At 37.4% G+C, this 15972-nt stretch overlaps 1 protein-coding gene across 2 annotated transcripts in view; it reads right to left on the bottom strand.

The window, feature by feature from the left end:
• Positions 1–253: 253 nt before the first annotated feature.
• Acbd6 (acyl-CoA binding domain containing 6) overlaps positions 254–15972 on the bottom strand; it is a 148697-nt gene continuing 132978 nt past the window's right edge. For both annotated transcript variants that reach the window (XM_015491741.2, XM_048809902.1), the window contains one exon: positions 254–542. In XM_015491741.2, coding sequence (XP_015347227.1) covers positions 388–542 — 155 coding nt within the window. In that variant the 3' untranslated portion in view covers positions 254–387. The remainder of the gene's footprint in view (positions 543–15972) is intronic.

Genomic DNA, 15972 nt, shown 5'->3' with positions numbered 1-15972 from the left:
CATGAAACTTTCTCTAATTGTCAGGGCAGTGCTGTTGGGCACATTTTGCTTCTGTATGTTTTTTAAAAGAACAGCTGTGTTTAATATTGTGAAATATGATCTGTCTCCTCTTCTCCCCACCCTCTAGAGCAGTGATAGATTTCAGAGCATGTTCGGCAGAATTGGATTATATTATGCACAGTATACATGTTCATCACCAAAACTGCACTTTCCAGAATGTATGAATGTGGAATGAACTGCTGAGACTTCAAAATCCCAGTTCCTCAGAACTGATTTTATTAGCCAATACATACCAAAGATGAGTGGTAAAAGAAATCTTATTTTTGCAGTTTTCTTTCATCCCTGAAGCACTATCCTATTATGGACTGTGGTTTTCCAGTGTTCTGATTAAGCTTTGCTAGCCATGTGCCGCTGCAGCACCAAGGAAACGGCTTTGCAGCCTGTCACCTCTTCTGGCAGACAGCCGTCTTGGTCACGGAGAGTGGGATCAGCGCCGGACTGCAGCAGCAGCTCCACGATATCCACAAACTCACAGGCAGCAGCTGAGAGGGAAATGACAAATATGGAAGCGAGTTTACCGTGGGCCAAACTATCCCACCCTGGCAGGAACGGCAAGCACTGAGCAACGAGGACATTGCCCAGTGAGCACCTTTCTAGGGGCTGGAGGATGATCGGGCCTCACAGTGAGAATGTGGCCTGGCGCTGGATTTTCAAGTCTTAGGAAGATCAATTTTTTTTTTTTTTGGTTGCCTAGAAACACACACACACACACAAATATGTTTTAAATAATGAGACTTTTTAACTGTGATCTTTTTGCTGTGGTTCAGGGGACGGAAGCCAGAGCCTCATGCAAGTCAGGCAAGTCCTCTACCATTGAATTACATCCCCAGTCCTTCCCTATTCTTTAGGAATGGGTGAAGGCAAAGAGTAAAAAATACAGTGTGTAAGTATCTATTTTACTGTCATTTATATTCAGTATAATGACAGGTATATAGACCAGAAGGCTGTAAGTATTGTGTCAAAGAAAATGTTTTGTCTTTGAATGGAGGTTAAGTGCATAACTAACTTAAGCTTTAACATTTTAAATGAGAAAGAAAAGTAAACTGGCCTAGTAATCAAACCATGAAATTAAAAAACAAAAACAAACAACCAGCTAATAGCACCAGTGTGTGTCACTAAGTCCAAGGCATAAGAAGGGGAAAGGGGCCTGTAGACATCAAGACTTACTATAAAGACAGTATGCCCCAGGATGGACAGACAGGCCAAAAGGTGGGAACAGAGCCATCTATTCTTTTTCACACACATGGAAAATTGATGTATGACAAAGCTGGTATCACAGACTAGTGAGGAAACAAAGGTCTAATAATTTCATGGGGCTGAGACCACTGGACTCAAGGCAAAAACTGGCATTTCACACAAGATGAAACACGTGGCAGTAAACATGAAAAGATGAGCACCGACGTGTGTGATCAGAGAAATGGAACCTAAAACCAAGATATCACTTTATATTCGTGAGATTTGTGAAAATTAAAAGCTTTGACAATACCAAGCATTGAGCAAGATGAGAAAAGGGGACACTCTCCTTTAGGTGTCTGAGAGGAGCTTCGTACACAATCTGACTACAGGACAAGCCTAAACACACACACCTGCACCCCAGAATTCCACTGCTGGTTCCGTGCATTTAGGAATGCTGCGTGTGTTCTCCAGGAGCTATTTCTAAGAATGGACACAGCAGCACTGTTCCTAATAGACCTCAAATGTAAACAATACAAATATTCACTGATAGTAACAGTAAAAATAAAACACTGTCACTTGCACAGCAAAATCCCACATAACACTGAAAACACGACCTGGTCTTAGCTCTATAACAATGCTGAAGCAAAGAAAGCAAGTCAGAGGAATGCACTTGGCATGACTCTATTCAAACAAAAAATTTAAATATAGACAAGACTAAACCCTACTGCTCAAACATACAAATATGGAGTGAAACTGTAAAGGAAATCACTAGCATAAATTTGGGATGGAAGTAATCTCTGGGGAGGGCTGTGGGACTGCAGAGGAACACAAAGCCTTAATATATTTTTGGCGATGTTCTATATCTTAAGCTAGGTGGGGGGTATACTTTTAAAAACTGCATCTTAAATTAATCATATACATTTTATTTGTCATTTTGTACGTGATGCATCACACAGAAATAGAAACACAACATTTTTTTTTTTTTGGTTTGTTTTTTTAAAGGGAAGGAAGTAGGGGGAATGGAGCTTGATTCTATGGTCATTTTAATGGGCACAGACTGACCAGTCCTGTCAAGGTAAGATTCCTGCTCTTGAGAACTTAATATGTAAATAGCCAACTCTAGCACAGAAAATGAATAAGGACTGTGGCAGAGACATGCGCACTGCAAAGGTAGGGAAGTTTGAAGTCCAAATTAGATTCAAATGGAAGACAGTTTCTTATACAACAAAGGAAGTTACAGATACACTGCCTGGTATCAAGCAGCTGTGAGAGAAGGCATTTATTTGTACAGAAGCAGCTACATAACATCTAGACTATGAGCAATAATCACTTAACCTTTATATCAAAGCTATCAGTCTCAATGCACTGAGAGGAACACTTGGTTAAGTCTTAAAATTGCAAGGTTCAGCAGCGTGCAATGGTGCATGTCTGTAATCCCAGTGGCTTGGGAGGCTGAGATAGGAGTAATGGAAGTTCAAAGCCAGCCACAGAAACCTAGTGAGGCCCTAAACAACTTAATGAGACCCTGTCTTAAAGTAAAAAACAGAAAGGGCTAGGGATATAGTCTAGTGGTAAAGTGCCCCTAGTTTAAATCCCCAGTACTTCCCAGCCCCCCAAATTGGAATGTTCAAACTTCCCAGTATTTCAGGATAATAACGAATGTGATCTATCAGATCACACTTAGTTCAGATCTAACCCCACACACAAGTGTGTGCTATGGCTAAAGGCACTAAGGATAAACATCTCAGACAAAGGGATATTAATTTCACACATTCTGTACGATGAAGTCATCTTTCTGGCAATGAGATATGTATAATCTATGGGTTCTGACCCAGGAACAAAGTTTAAAAATTTTTAGTTCCATATCTAGAGGACTATAGTCAACCAGCTAAGAAAGTGCCCCCTGGAATTTTAACTCAAGTCTAACTGTAAAGATAGGTTTTAAATTTGGGATTTAAGAGTCACAAAAAAGTAGTCAGAGCAAGGGATATGATATCCATATAAAAGGAATTTTATTAACAAGAACCCAGGATTTATGCAAAGACGGACTCACAGGAGACCATAAACTATCAGGAAGTTGTAATAGAGAGAAAAAGAGACCTTCTAACTTAAAAGAACAGGGGTCCTGCCTTTCAAGCCACGGAGGTGACTCTTACTAGGATATGAGGAGGGTATCTGCAGTCCCTGTGGCAAGCACACACAGGTGCCCAACAAACAGCTGTTGAAAACTGTAGGTATATCCCCAATTATATGGTGGGCAACTTGAGTCTGTGCTCCTTCTTAGTCTCCTCTCTATCCAGCGCAGTGCTGAGAACTGAGAATCTACTCAAAATTCATTAGGTAATTGATTTCCCTGCCTATGGTGTCTTCACGGAGGCACAAGTCACAAAATAGAGTTGTCTTTCAGAAATGGATAAGTTGCCTGTTCCCTCAAAACAAAGGCAAAGGGGTGAGAGGGATGAGGAGAACAGAGTGCTAACACTTTACCAAATTAATGAGCGGGTGTATTGGTGCCCACAATGAGCTGGGAAATACAAAAACAGTTGTGAGCCCATCTCAGAAAAGCTTGAGCAAGTCTACAGGGACTAGAACCATTGCTGAATTTATGGTACCCTGGGAACCTCTATTTGTCAAGTGCCACAGAGGCAGCCCTGACACTGGCACAGGTGAAGATGAATTTTCATTCAGAGCAGTGAGCCTTCTGACTCCATTAATCCTCAGGGTTTTGATGATGAATTTCTTTCTTTTTTATTTTATTTATTTTCTCTCTAAAGCCTCCTCCCACTGCCCTGTAACAGTGTGGAAGGAAGAGAACAGATGGTGCTTTACGTGGAAGACCCAGGGCTCATGAGGATACAAAGCCTGCCCACTTTGCAATCACATGACCACACGTGCAAGGAAAAGCCTTGATTTCCCCTGGGAGTCACAGATGCAATGATATTAGTATTCCCAGTGGAGGAAGAGGAGGGGAAGGCTAACAGGCCATTTATAAGGAAGACCACACTTACACCAATATACTCTTCAGCAAGGCCCATGTTTAATCACAAAATAACAAGAGGACCAATATCTGAAGATTCAAAACACTCAGGTAAAATATAGGTCAATAAGGGTTTAAATATGCTGCCACACCAAGACTACTTGGAATGAACTAGTAAGGACATACAGTAGGAGAATACTGGCCTCTAGTTAACCTGTGATTGGCTCTGACCCAGTTTTAATCGGAAGAAGCCAGGATTTACAACCTGCTTATTAAGGATGGAGTTTGACAACTGCTATAATCAGAAGAGCTGTCAACACAAGGACAGCTGTCAAGCTCAACCGTAATTCATAAAAAATAATAGCTAAGCCCCCAAAGACTCCCCAATACTGTCTGCACTTGCTGGATTTAACCATACTTATAGTTTTATGAAAGTTCCAAGAGTAGGTTAAGGGCCCTAAAATAAAATCGACAAATAGCTATTGAGCACCTACTAAATAAAAAGAGTTAAATAATATTAAGTGATTAAATGAATAAAATATGCCCAGCAGATTCCCTGACATATAATAGGAGCTTAATAAATGGTAATTAGCATTACATATAAGACTGACTACCTTAGAACTGGCAAAAGTCTAGTGACATAATACAGAAAAATAAATAAAAAATCAATCACTCTAGCCAGGTGCACTAGTTGTAGGATTACGACTGTAATCCTAGCAACTTGGAAGGCAGGAGGATTGCAAGTTCAAAGCCAGCCTCAGCAACATAGCCACTAAACAATGCAGGGAGACCCTGTTTCAAAATAAAAAATAAAAAGGGCTGGGGATGTGGCTCTGTGGTAAAGTGTCCCTGGGTTTAATTCCTAACACACACACACACACACACACACACACACACACACATCACTCTAAGTGATTAAACTTAATTTTTAGGAAACATTCCCAAGTTGTCAAAATATTCTTGTTTATATATATATGTAATGTCACAAACCCCTAAAGATATTATTTTAGTGCTTAATTTTTTGATGATACTATATATGGTGTTTTTTTTCCCCACAATGTCTAATATAATCTAAGAGATGAAAATAGGGATTGTTTCAGCAGATCAATTTTGGACAAGATTCTGGAATTAAGGACAATTTTCATTAATATTTAGCTTCTCAATGAACAGAAATAAGAAAATGCCCACAGATGGACAGAGATACTGATATGTGTTTACTCACAAGTAAAATCTTGACTCACTGACCAAGGTGACAAATTATAAGGAAGAGCCCAGCAAGTAAATAAATAAATAAATAAATAAATAAATAAAATTATCTTCCATAAAATAATGTGTATTTTAAAAGAATTCATGATTATGATTATTTGTGAACTTATGAAAAGAGGAGATGGATCAAAAGACTTGACAAGTGCCTTAGTTCTGTCACCCACAACTTGTATTACTCTATTAAGGTAATATCACCTCTCTGGCATTTGGTTTTACAACTGAAAGTGGGAGAGAACAATACCTAAGTTTGGGCATTTGTTGAAAAGATTAATAGCCTAGAAACAGTAACACTACCACCCCAATATCTCTGTCTAGGTCTGGACTTTTGAGTGTGTGTGTTATAGGTTGTGTATAGAATGTCCCCCAAAGGCTCATGTGTTGAATGTGTGGTGACCAAAGCAGCAATGTTCAGCAGTGAAGATTTTGGAAAGTGATCAATTGGACTCTAATTTTATCCGAGGATTAACCCACTGATGGATTATAATTTGACAGCATTATTGGGAGGTGGTGGAAACTATAGGAGGTGGGGCTCAGGCGGAGGAAGCAGCTCTCTGCAGGGTGTGTTCAGCCCCTTCCTTGCTCTCTCTCAATGCTTCCTGGTTGCCACAGGGGAGCAGCTCTGCCCTTCCATGCCCTATCGCACTGCTTCACCACAGGCACAGAAACAATGGAGGCAGCTGACTGTAAACTGAAACCTCTGAAACTGTGAGTCAAAATAAAATTTTCCTCTGTAAGGTTGTGATTCTAAGGTATTTTGCGTTTCAGTAATGGAAAGTTGTATAAACTTTTTAGTAGAGTATTAAATACAGAAGAGTACCAAAGTCACATATATAAAATTTCTTAAGAAGAACTTCTCCAGATCATTTTTGGAATCTCAGAAGCACCAGTTCTCTGATAACTCCCTCCAGTGCTACCTGCCCACTTCTTCAAGTAGTCAGTATCATGCCTATTAAAGCTAGTGGTGAGTTTTTCCTGTATTTTGACCTCTGTGTAAATGGGAAACATACTGTATTTGCTCTTTTGTGTCCTGCATCCTGAGAACAACAGTGTGTCTGAGATTCCTGCATGTGATTATTGTTCATTCTTAACACTGTGTGGTATTCCACTAGATGAATACTTCAGATTATTGTGATCAGTTCTCATGATTCCTGAATCTGAAAATTCCAATGTTTTATCAATTCTAGAAATTATCAGTAACTATACAGTTATATATTAATTCTCTCCTTCCAGAATGCCTATTAAAAATGCTGAATTTTCTCATGCCATTCTAAGTGTCTGTTACATTTCTATCTTAAATAAAAATAAATAAATAAATAAAACTGTGCCAATACACTACTTTAACTTACACACTGTAAAATTTCCATTTTGTCATTTATTCAAATTCTGTTTGATCATCTTTCAATTCTTCCTGTTCTTTTTTTTGAAATATCTTGTCCTTATTGATTCCTTGATTTTATACAGACTTATTCTTTTAATTTCTAATCAATAATTTTACTGAGTTCCTCAAAGTCTAATCCTCTGATTTACCATGTCTGCTGACATTCACCCAAACGTATTTTATAATCCTGGATTGTGTGCTTATTCCCATCAAGGCTTCATTATGTAAGACCGATGACTTGTCTGTCAGGTCCTGGGGTGGGGTGGGTGGGAATAAACAGGATCAGTACATTCATTATGTCAATTTCTTTCTTTTTTTTGACTGAGGATTGATTGCAGGGTTGCTTTTGCTATTGTGGTATTGTAGCTCTTCCCCAGTCCTTTTCCTTTTGAGATATGGTCTTGCTAAGTTTTCCAGGTTGGTCTTGAACTTGTGATCCTTCTCCCTTCAGCATCTGTTCTGCTGGGATTACAGCTTTGCCCAGCTATGTTAATTTCTTAATCTAAAGATTTCTCAAAAATCAAAGAGCATAAAGTTGAATCCCAAATTGTGTGAACTGGGTGTTTTTATTCCCACCCAGACAATGGTCTGAAGCAATAATTTTTATCTTCCTTCTTTGTACGGGTGGGCCAATTTTTTCTAATTAAATCCCATCTGACCCTGCATCCCTTTTCTTTCTTCTTTTTTTAGATATTTATATTTTGGTTGTAGTTGGACACAATACCTTTTTTGATTTACTTATTTTTATGTGGTGCTGAGGATTGAACCCAGGGCCACGCGTGTGCTAGGCAAGCGCTCTACCGCTGAGCCACAGCCCCAGTCTCTCTCTTTTTTTTTTTTTTTTTTAAAGCTGAGGATCTAGCCCTTTGAAGGTCCTGGCTCATGTGCAGGGTCTCAGTTCCAAATCCACATTACTCCTGTTTAAGGAGGGCTTATTTCCAGGCTGGACAGGCATTAAAACAGAAGTTCAGAGCTTTCCCAGCTATAATATTAGCTCACACTCTTACCATTATGGTTACTAAATTCTTTTTTATTGGGTGGGAGGTGAAGAAATCTGGGGGCATTTCTTATCTTGGGGGGCTGGGGCTATAGCTCAGTGGTAGAGCGCCTGCCTCACACGTCTGAGGCACTGGGTTCAATCCTCAGCACCTCATAAAAATAGATAAATAAAAAATAAAAATATCATGTCCATATACTAAAAATATTTTTTTAAAAAGGATGTTTGGTATATTTTACCTAGTAAATAGGAACTCAATAAATATCTGCTGAATTAAATATAATTACGGAGGTTAAGTGTAGTAACAGTATTAAGAAAGCCTATGATATTTAATTAAATTTTAAACATGTAGCATATGCATATGTTCTAAAACCAGAAGCTACAGAAGTATTTACAAGAAAAAGTTTACTCTGTTGCTGAAGCTTCAAAGTTTTTTTTTTTTTTTTTGGTACTAGGTATTAAACCCAGGGATACCTAACCACTGAGACACATTCTCAGCCCTTTTCTGTATTTTATTTAGAGACAGGTTCTCACTGAGTTGCTTAGGGTCTCGTTAAATTGCTGAGGCTGGCTTTGAACTCTCAATCCTCCTGCATCAGATTACAGGTGATGGGATTACAGGTATGGGCCACCGCACCCGGCTTCACAGCTCCTCTTGCTTTTAGGTAAACAACGTTATTAGCTTTCTGTGTATCTAATATCTTATGTACTTACTAGCAAATATATATATACGTTCACATTTTTATATGTAAATATATATATTTTTTCATGGTAGCATACTATATATACTGTTCTAAATCCTTTCACTCAATAGCATTATCTTAGAGATTTTTCCAGATCACCACAAGAGAAAATATAACTTATTTTGAAGCTAGTGGGAAAGTTTTTTTAAAAAAAATCCCTACCCCTTTGCAATCTATAAGTGCATTTTACATACATCAAACTTAAATGGACACATTCCCACATCTATAAAGGCATTTACCTCTAATGGTTAACTGGAATGACAGAATGACTCATCTAGATTCTCAAGGGCACAGTCTGGTTTAGCTATTGCTACAGTTTCTAGAAGGGAGAAATAAAGGGAAAACATGGCAGTGCCATAAGAAGGCACTAACGAATGTCTGAATGAATGAATGGAAGAAGGAAGGAGGAATGGAAATAAGAACTGCTTTAGCAGAGCATGTGGGTGCTATGGCAGGGGTAGTCTTCCTAATAAGCAGAGCAGTGAACTCCAGACTTACAGCAAATATTTTGGAGCAAAAGAAAGTTGGCTTCTTGAAGCAAGCACCAGGAAAAAGGGGTAGCCCTGAATGTTGTGCTGAAGGCTTCATAGTCACTGTGAAAAACTTTTCCTTTTCTTTTTTGACTCTGTGGCTATTGAGCCTATGCATGATTATCCCAAATTGCCATCACAGTTGTAGAGATGACTAAAAATGTTTATTTCTGGGTCAAAAATTAGGATTTAGAGCAGCCAGCTCTCAGTGATGCTGGAGAAGCCACATAACTGAAATGCCACAGAAACAGATTTAAGGAATGAGATGTGAGTGGTCTGGAAGGTACTCATTTCCTAGTGAATCTAGAGACATGGGGTGAATTTCTGGTTCTTCTAGGCAAGTTAATTAACCTGAGAGTTTTGGTTTTCTCACTTATAAAATGGAGAAAATAATAAATACTTTATAGCTATTTGTTCACAGATGCTTACAGATTATACTGTATTGTATCTGCACATTTTAAACCGTTCTTTCAATAGCTTTTGATAACATATGTATATAATCTGAAGTAACAAATATTTCAAGCACACTGAATAGAGGAAGATAGAGACTAACAAATTAGGCTACTGCAAATAATGCTGCAATAAATGTTTTAAATCATGCTTCATTATTTACATGTTTGGGAGTTTTACTAGGGTAAATATCTAGAAGTTGAACCGCTGGGTTGTAAGGTATGTACCTTAAACTTTACTAGATCTTGCCAAAGTGATCTCAAAGTAGCTGTAATAGTTGACACTCTCATCAGCAATCTATGAGAGTTCTTGTTGCTCCATATCCCAATTCTAATATTTGGATGTTTACGTGTTGCCAACTGACCTGTATAATACAGTGTGAAACTATACCTAAATATTTTAATCTGAATTTTCTTGGTAATTGTTAGGCAACAATTTTCCAACAGTCTCCCACATTTCTGCATGTCTTATGGGCGGAGCTACTGACTGATTTTGTTCCAGACTCTTTTCAAGGATATCTGTATGTAGTGAACAGCTTTGCACAACAGAGATAGTGTTTTCTTCTAGAGTGAAGCATAGGTTTATTTATTGTCCAGAATACAAAAAATATATTCTTCAGGATATAAGTTGTGTAGATTTGCTTGAAGCTCATCAGAAAAGACTGGAGTTCCCTGAGATTAGGATGCCTAAATTATGACACACTATGTGTGCAGTCTACCTGTGTCTCTTGTACTGCTCCTGTGGGGGCAAGAGTAAATGACAAAAACAAGAAGTTCATGCTGCTTTCTGTGCTATATATCACAGTCTTTTGTGTCTGATGCAAGAATTTTGTGTCTTTTGCCATCAACCATAAAACTGTGTCAGACTAATTTGTTTATAAGTTTATAAGTCAGTAGAGTACAATCTAGGGCTATTCACAGTTCTTTACTATAACTAGTGACATTAGCATCTTTTCTTGTTGTTTGTGGGCTATCTAGCTCTCCTCATTTGTGAAACAACTATTCATATTTTTGATCTATTTTTCTATTGCATTTCTTTGTTATTGATTGGGTAGATGTTCTTAGTTTATTCTGAGTACTAATCCTGTGTGGGTAATTTGCATTTAAATATCTTTGAGAATCTCAGTTTGTAGCTTTTATTTTTGCTTGGCTTAAACTATATTTGGTTTTATAGAAGTTTAAATTTTAATGTAGTCGAATTGCATAATTTAAATTATAGGGTATGCTTTTTTGTGTTTTGTTAAGAAACCATTTCTTGAAATCTTAGAGCAGTTTTGATTTGCATTTTGCTGATTGCTAGAGATGTTGAACATTTTTTTACATATTTGTTGGCCATTTATTGTATTTCTTCCTTTGAGAAGTTTTTATTTAGTTCTTTTGCTATTGATTGGGGATTTTGTTGTTGTTGTTTTTGAGTTCTGTGTATATTCTGGATAATCCCCTATTGGAGGAGTAGCTGGCCAAGAGCTTCTCCCACTTTTTAGGCTCTCTCTTCACACTCTTAATCGTTTCCTTTGCTGTGCAGAAGGTTTTCAGTTTGATGGCATCCCACTCATTGATTCTTGGTTTTACTTCTTGTGTTTAGGGGTCTTGTTAAAGAAGCCAGTGCCAGCACCTATATGATGAAGTGTTGACCCTATGTTTTCTTCTAGTAGTTGTAAAGTTTCTGGTCTAATTCCTAAGTCTTTAATCCATTTTGATTTGAGTTTTGTGTAGGGTGAGAGATAGGGAGTCTAATTTCATTTTTCTACATATAGGTATTCAGTTTTCCCAGCAGCATTTGTTAAAGTTTGTTTTTTTCCTCCAAGATATGTATTTTTGGCATCTTTGTTAAATATCAGATGCCTACAGGTATGTGTATTTGTCTCTGTGTCTTCTGGTCTATTCCACTGGTGTCTATGTCTGTTTTGATGCCAATACCATGCTGTTTAGTTTCTACAGCTCTGTATGTAATTTAAGATCAGGTATTGTGATATCTCCTGCTTTGCTTTTCTTGCTTAGTATTGCTTTGGCTATTCTGGGCCTTTGTTCTTCCAAATGAATTTAAAAATTGTTTTTTCTAATTCTGTGGAGAATGACATTGGTATTTTGATGGGGATTTTTGCATTGAATCTGAATATTGCTTTTGGTAGTATGGCCATTTTGACAATATTCTGCCTATCCAGGAACATGGGATGTTCTTTCCATTTTCTAAGGTCTTCTTCAATTTCTTTCTTTAGTGTTCTAGAATTTTTATTAAAAAGCTCTTTTTGCCTCCTTGGTCAGATTAATTCCCAAGTATTTAAAAAATTTTTTTTGAGTTTACTGTGAAAGGGACAGTTTCCTGATTTCTTCCTTGGTTGAATCACTGTTGGATTATAGGAAAGCTATTGATTTATGGATGTTGATTCTGTATCTTGCTACTTTGCTAAATTAATTAGAAGTCTTCTGGTGGAGATTTTTGGGTCTTTTAGATATAGGATTATATTGTCAGCCAACAGAGAGAGTTTGACTTCTTTTTTTCCTATTTATAATTCCTTTGATTTCCTTTTCTTGTCTGATTGCTCTGGTGAATGTTTTGAGGGCTAAATTAAATAGGAGTGGTGAGAGTGGCAGCCTTGTCTTGTTCCTGAACTTAGAGGAAATTGCTTTTAGTTTTTCTCCATTCAGTATAATGTTAGGGTCAGGGTTTGCATAACTGGCCTTTACAATGTTGAGGTAAATTCCTTAAATCACTAGCTTCTCCAGCATTTTTACTATCAATGGTGTTGAATTTTATCAAAAGACTTTTCTGGGGGCTGGGGTTGTGACTCAGCGGTACAGTGCTTGCCTCTCACGTGTGAGGCCCTGGGTTTGATCCTCAGCACCACATATAAATAAATAAAATAAAAAAAGTATTGTGTCCAGCTACAACTAAAAATAAATAAATATAAAAAAATTGTTAAAAAAACTTTTCTGCATCTATTGAGATGATCATATGATTTCTGAATTACATTTATTGGTCTATGCATGGTAAACCAACCTTACATCCCCGGAATGAGAGCACTTAATCATGGTGTATTATCTTTTTGATGTGTGTGAATGTGTGTGTTTATATATTTATTTTTTAGTTGCAGTTGGACACAATACCTTTATTTATTCACTTTTATGTGGTGCTGAGGATCAAACCCAGGGCCTTGCACATGCCAGGCGAGCACTCTACTGCTGAGCCACAACCCCAGCCCCTTGATGTGTTTTTGAATGTGATTTGCTAATATTTTATTAAAGATTGTTGCATATGTTCATTAGGGATACTGGTATGTAGTTTTATTTCCTTGATGCCTCTTTGTCTGGTTTTGGCATCAGGGTTATACTGGCTTCATAAAAAGTATTTGGGAATGTTCCCTCTTTTCCAAAATCATGGAATAATTTGAGAAAGACTGGTGTTTGCTCTTCTGTAAAGGTCTGGTAGAACTCAGCTGAGAATCCATCAGGTCCTGGGCTTTTCCTTTTTGGAAGACTTTAAATTGCTGTTTCAATTTCATTACTTGATATTGGTGTGTTTACCCAGGTGTGGTGTCACAAGTCTGTAATCCCAGAAGCGTGGGAGGCTGAGGCAAAAGGATCATAAATTCAAAGCCAGCTTCAGCAACTTAGTGAGACCCTGTCTCAAAATTTTAAAAAAGGGCTAGAGATGTGGCTCAGTGGTTAAATACTCCTGGGTTCAATTCCTTTTATCCAAAAAAAAAAAAAAAAAAAAATTGGTGTGTTTATGTTTTCCATATCTTCCTGATTCAATTTGGGCAGGCCATATTTGCTTGCAGGGGATATTGTGCCTGTGTGTTTTTGTTTATTATTTTTGTTTTTTCCTGATCTCCCAGGTCCCATAGTCACTGAAGCAACATGCTCATCCCAAGATGGCCCTCTCTCAGCTCTCCACAGCCAATTGAGATACAGAGTGTGCTTTTCACGCACCAGTGCATGATGCAGCCTCTGGGTCACCTAAGGTTAAGCAGTATATATATATATATATTTTTTTTACCTTTATTTTGTTTATTTTTATATGGTGCCTCTGTGCCTCACGCATGCTAGGCAAGAGCTCTATTATTGAGCCACAACCCTGGCCCCTAAGCAGCACTTTTTATCTCAGTTTTTTCCTTACCAAGATTGAGATCCCCCTCCCTCTGCCCATGGTGAAGAAGTACTGGTGACACGTATGGGGCCACTGGGTTTGCTGTGATGTTTTCTTTCTTCTTTGTTTATTGTACCCATTTCTGAGTCCCTAAGCTGCTTTCAGTGTCCAATATTAAATTTTAGTGAAATCTCTCTTTTACCCACATTACTGAGAAGCTGTACACCTGCTGCTTTGGGTCCATGCAACGGCACAGCTTGGAATGCAGCTTTCCTCTACTCTGCCATCTTCTGTCACCTGGTCACACCACCTACTTCCTCTTACTTGTTGTGGCTTCTATTCACATGACACCTCTTTTTCTACATTTTACTTTTGAATCTTTTTTTTTTTTTGGTGTAGATGGACACAACACCTTTATTTATTTTTATGTGGTGCTGAGGATTGAATCCAGTGCCTCACACATGCTAGGCAAGTGCTCTACCACTGAGCTACAGCCCCAGCCCTTGAATCACTGAATCTAAAGAAAGTCTCCCATAGACAACACGAAGCTGGATCATGACCTTTAGCCTTTTGATTGAGTTGTTATTATTAATTATAGTTGAATTAACATCTCCCATTTCCCATTTTGCTTTCTAGAAGTATTATGTCTTTTTGGTTCCTCTACTCTTCCTTTACTACTTTGCTTTTATGTTAAATAAATTAGTACTTTGTTAATGTACTATTTTTTAATGATTCTTTCAGGGCTTTTTTAAAAGTTTTTTTTTTTTTTGTCCCCTAGGGTTTACCATCTCAACTAATCAGAATCAGTATCAGATTTAAAGTAGATTGATTCTAGTGATACACAGAAAAAACACTTCTTGTATGTAACTCTTCCATCGAACCTTTTTTGCTGGTGGTATTTATTTTTACGTACACATATACAAATCACACATATGTGCATATATATTAATGTTATAAATAAAATAAAATTATACACTTCTAATGAATTAGGGGCTTTTAGCATAAGAAATAAAATCAGCTAACATTTATTGGATACATACTAGGGATCAGACATTGTTTAAGCACTTTGCATGGATTAGTTTATTATATTCTCATAACAAATCTCTAAAGTTATTATCTCTATTTCATCATGTATAAACCAAAGTACAAGTTAAATAATCTGTCAAAGTCAATAGTAGAACCAGAATCTGAATGCAAAGTCTGGCTAAAAGCACAAGATCTCAAGCATTTTTCTATACTCCTTCTTAGAATGTGGGCTGAATTTCCTCAAAAGCTTTTTCTGCAGTTGATTCCACCATGTGGTTTTTCACCTAATTTGCAAATGTGGAAAATTTCATTAATAAAGTTTTAAATGTTACATCATCCTTGAATTTCTGGGATAAATCCAACTTGATTATAATAACTTTCTTTTCAAAATACAATGATGAATTTCATTTGCTAATGTTTTCCTGAAAATTTTTATATCTATGTTCGACAGTGAGACTGACTCACAATTTTCTTTTTTCCTGCTCTAGTACTCAAGGTTATACTGGCTAATTCATGTGTGAGTTGGGGCAGACATATATTGACATTTCAATCTTCATTATACGGCTGATTTATGTGGGTAGTGTAATAGCTAGTCCAAAGGTTTAGACTTCTAGATAATTCAGTGAGGTTCCTAATATCCAAATAATCCCTAAAGAGTAGACAAAGGTATCCAAGAGCATCTGGACCACTTGCTACTAAATGGCAATCTAGGATGCCAAGATTGCCCAAGTGGCCTAAAGTATTCCTTCCTAAAATATCTGAAGGTGGTTGATCCTTAATCTGGTTAATTAATTAATTTATTTTGCAGCGCTGGGGATTGAACTCAGGACCTCATGCATACTAAGAAAATGCTCTACTACTGAGTTATGTCCCTATCCCCTGGATTAAATATTGATGGCTGTATTTTAGTCAATTATACTTACATCCAAACAGAATCTTTCAGTTGTATTCACTCGTACTTTTTAATTTATAAAATAATCTCTTGTATTTCACTGAATTTAACTAATAGTCTCTAAGAGCCATCTTTCTTTACTTCTTTCCTTCTTTTTTCTGAGGTACTGAGGAACAAACCTAGGGCCTTGCACATGCTAGGCAAGTACACTATTGTTGAACCATACCCCCAGCCCTCCTTAAAAAAAAAATTTTTTTTTTAGTTGTAGATAGACATAATACCTTTATTTTATTTATTTATTTTTATGTGGTGTTGAGGATAGAACCCAGTGCCTCATGTGTGGTAGGAAAGGGCTCTACCACTGAGCCACAGCACCCCCAGCCCCGCT

Source organism: Marmota marmota, unplaced genomic scaffold (genome assembly GCF_001458135.2).
Source record: "Marmota marmota marmota unplaced genomic scaffold, marMar, whole genome shotgun sequence".
In the NCBI taxonomy this organism is placed as follows: Eukaryota; Metazoa; Chordata; class Mammalia; order Rodentia; family Sciuridae; genus Marmota; species Marmota marmota.
Note: the sequence above shows the minus strand (reverse complement) of the source record. Positions and strands in the feature narration are given on the sequence as shown.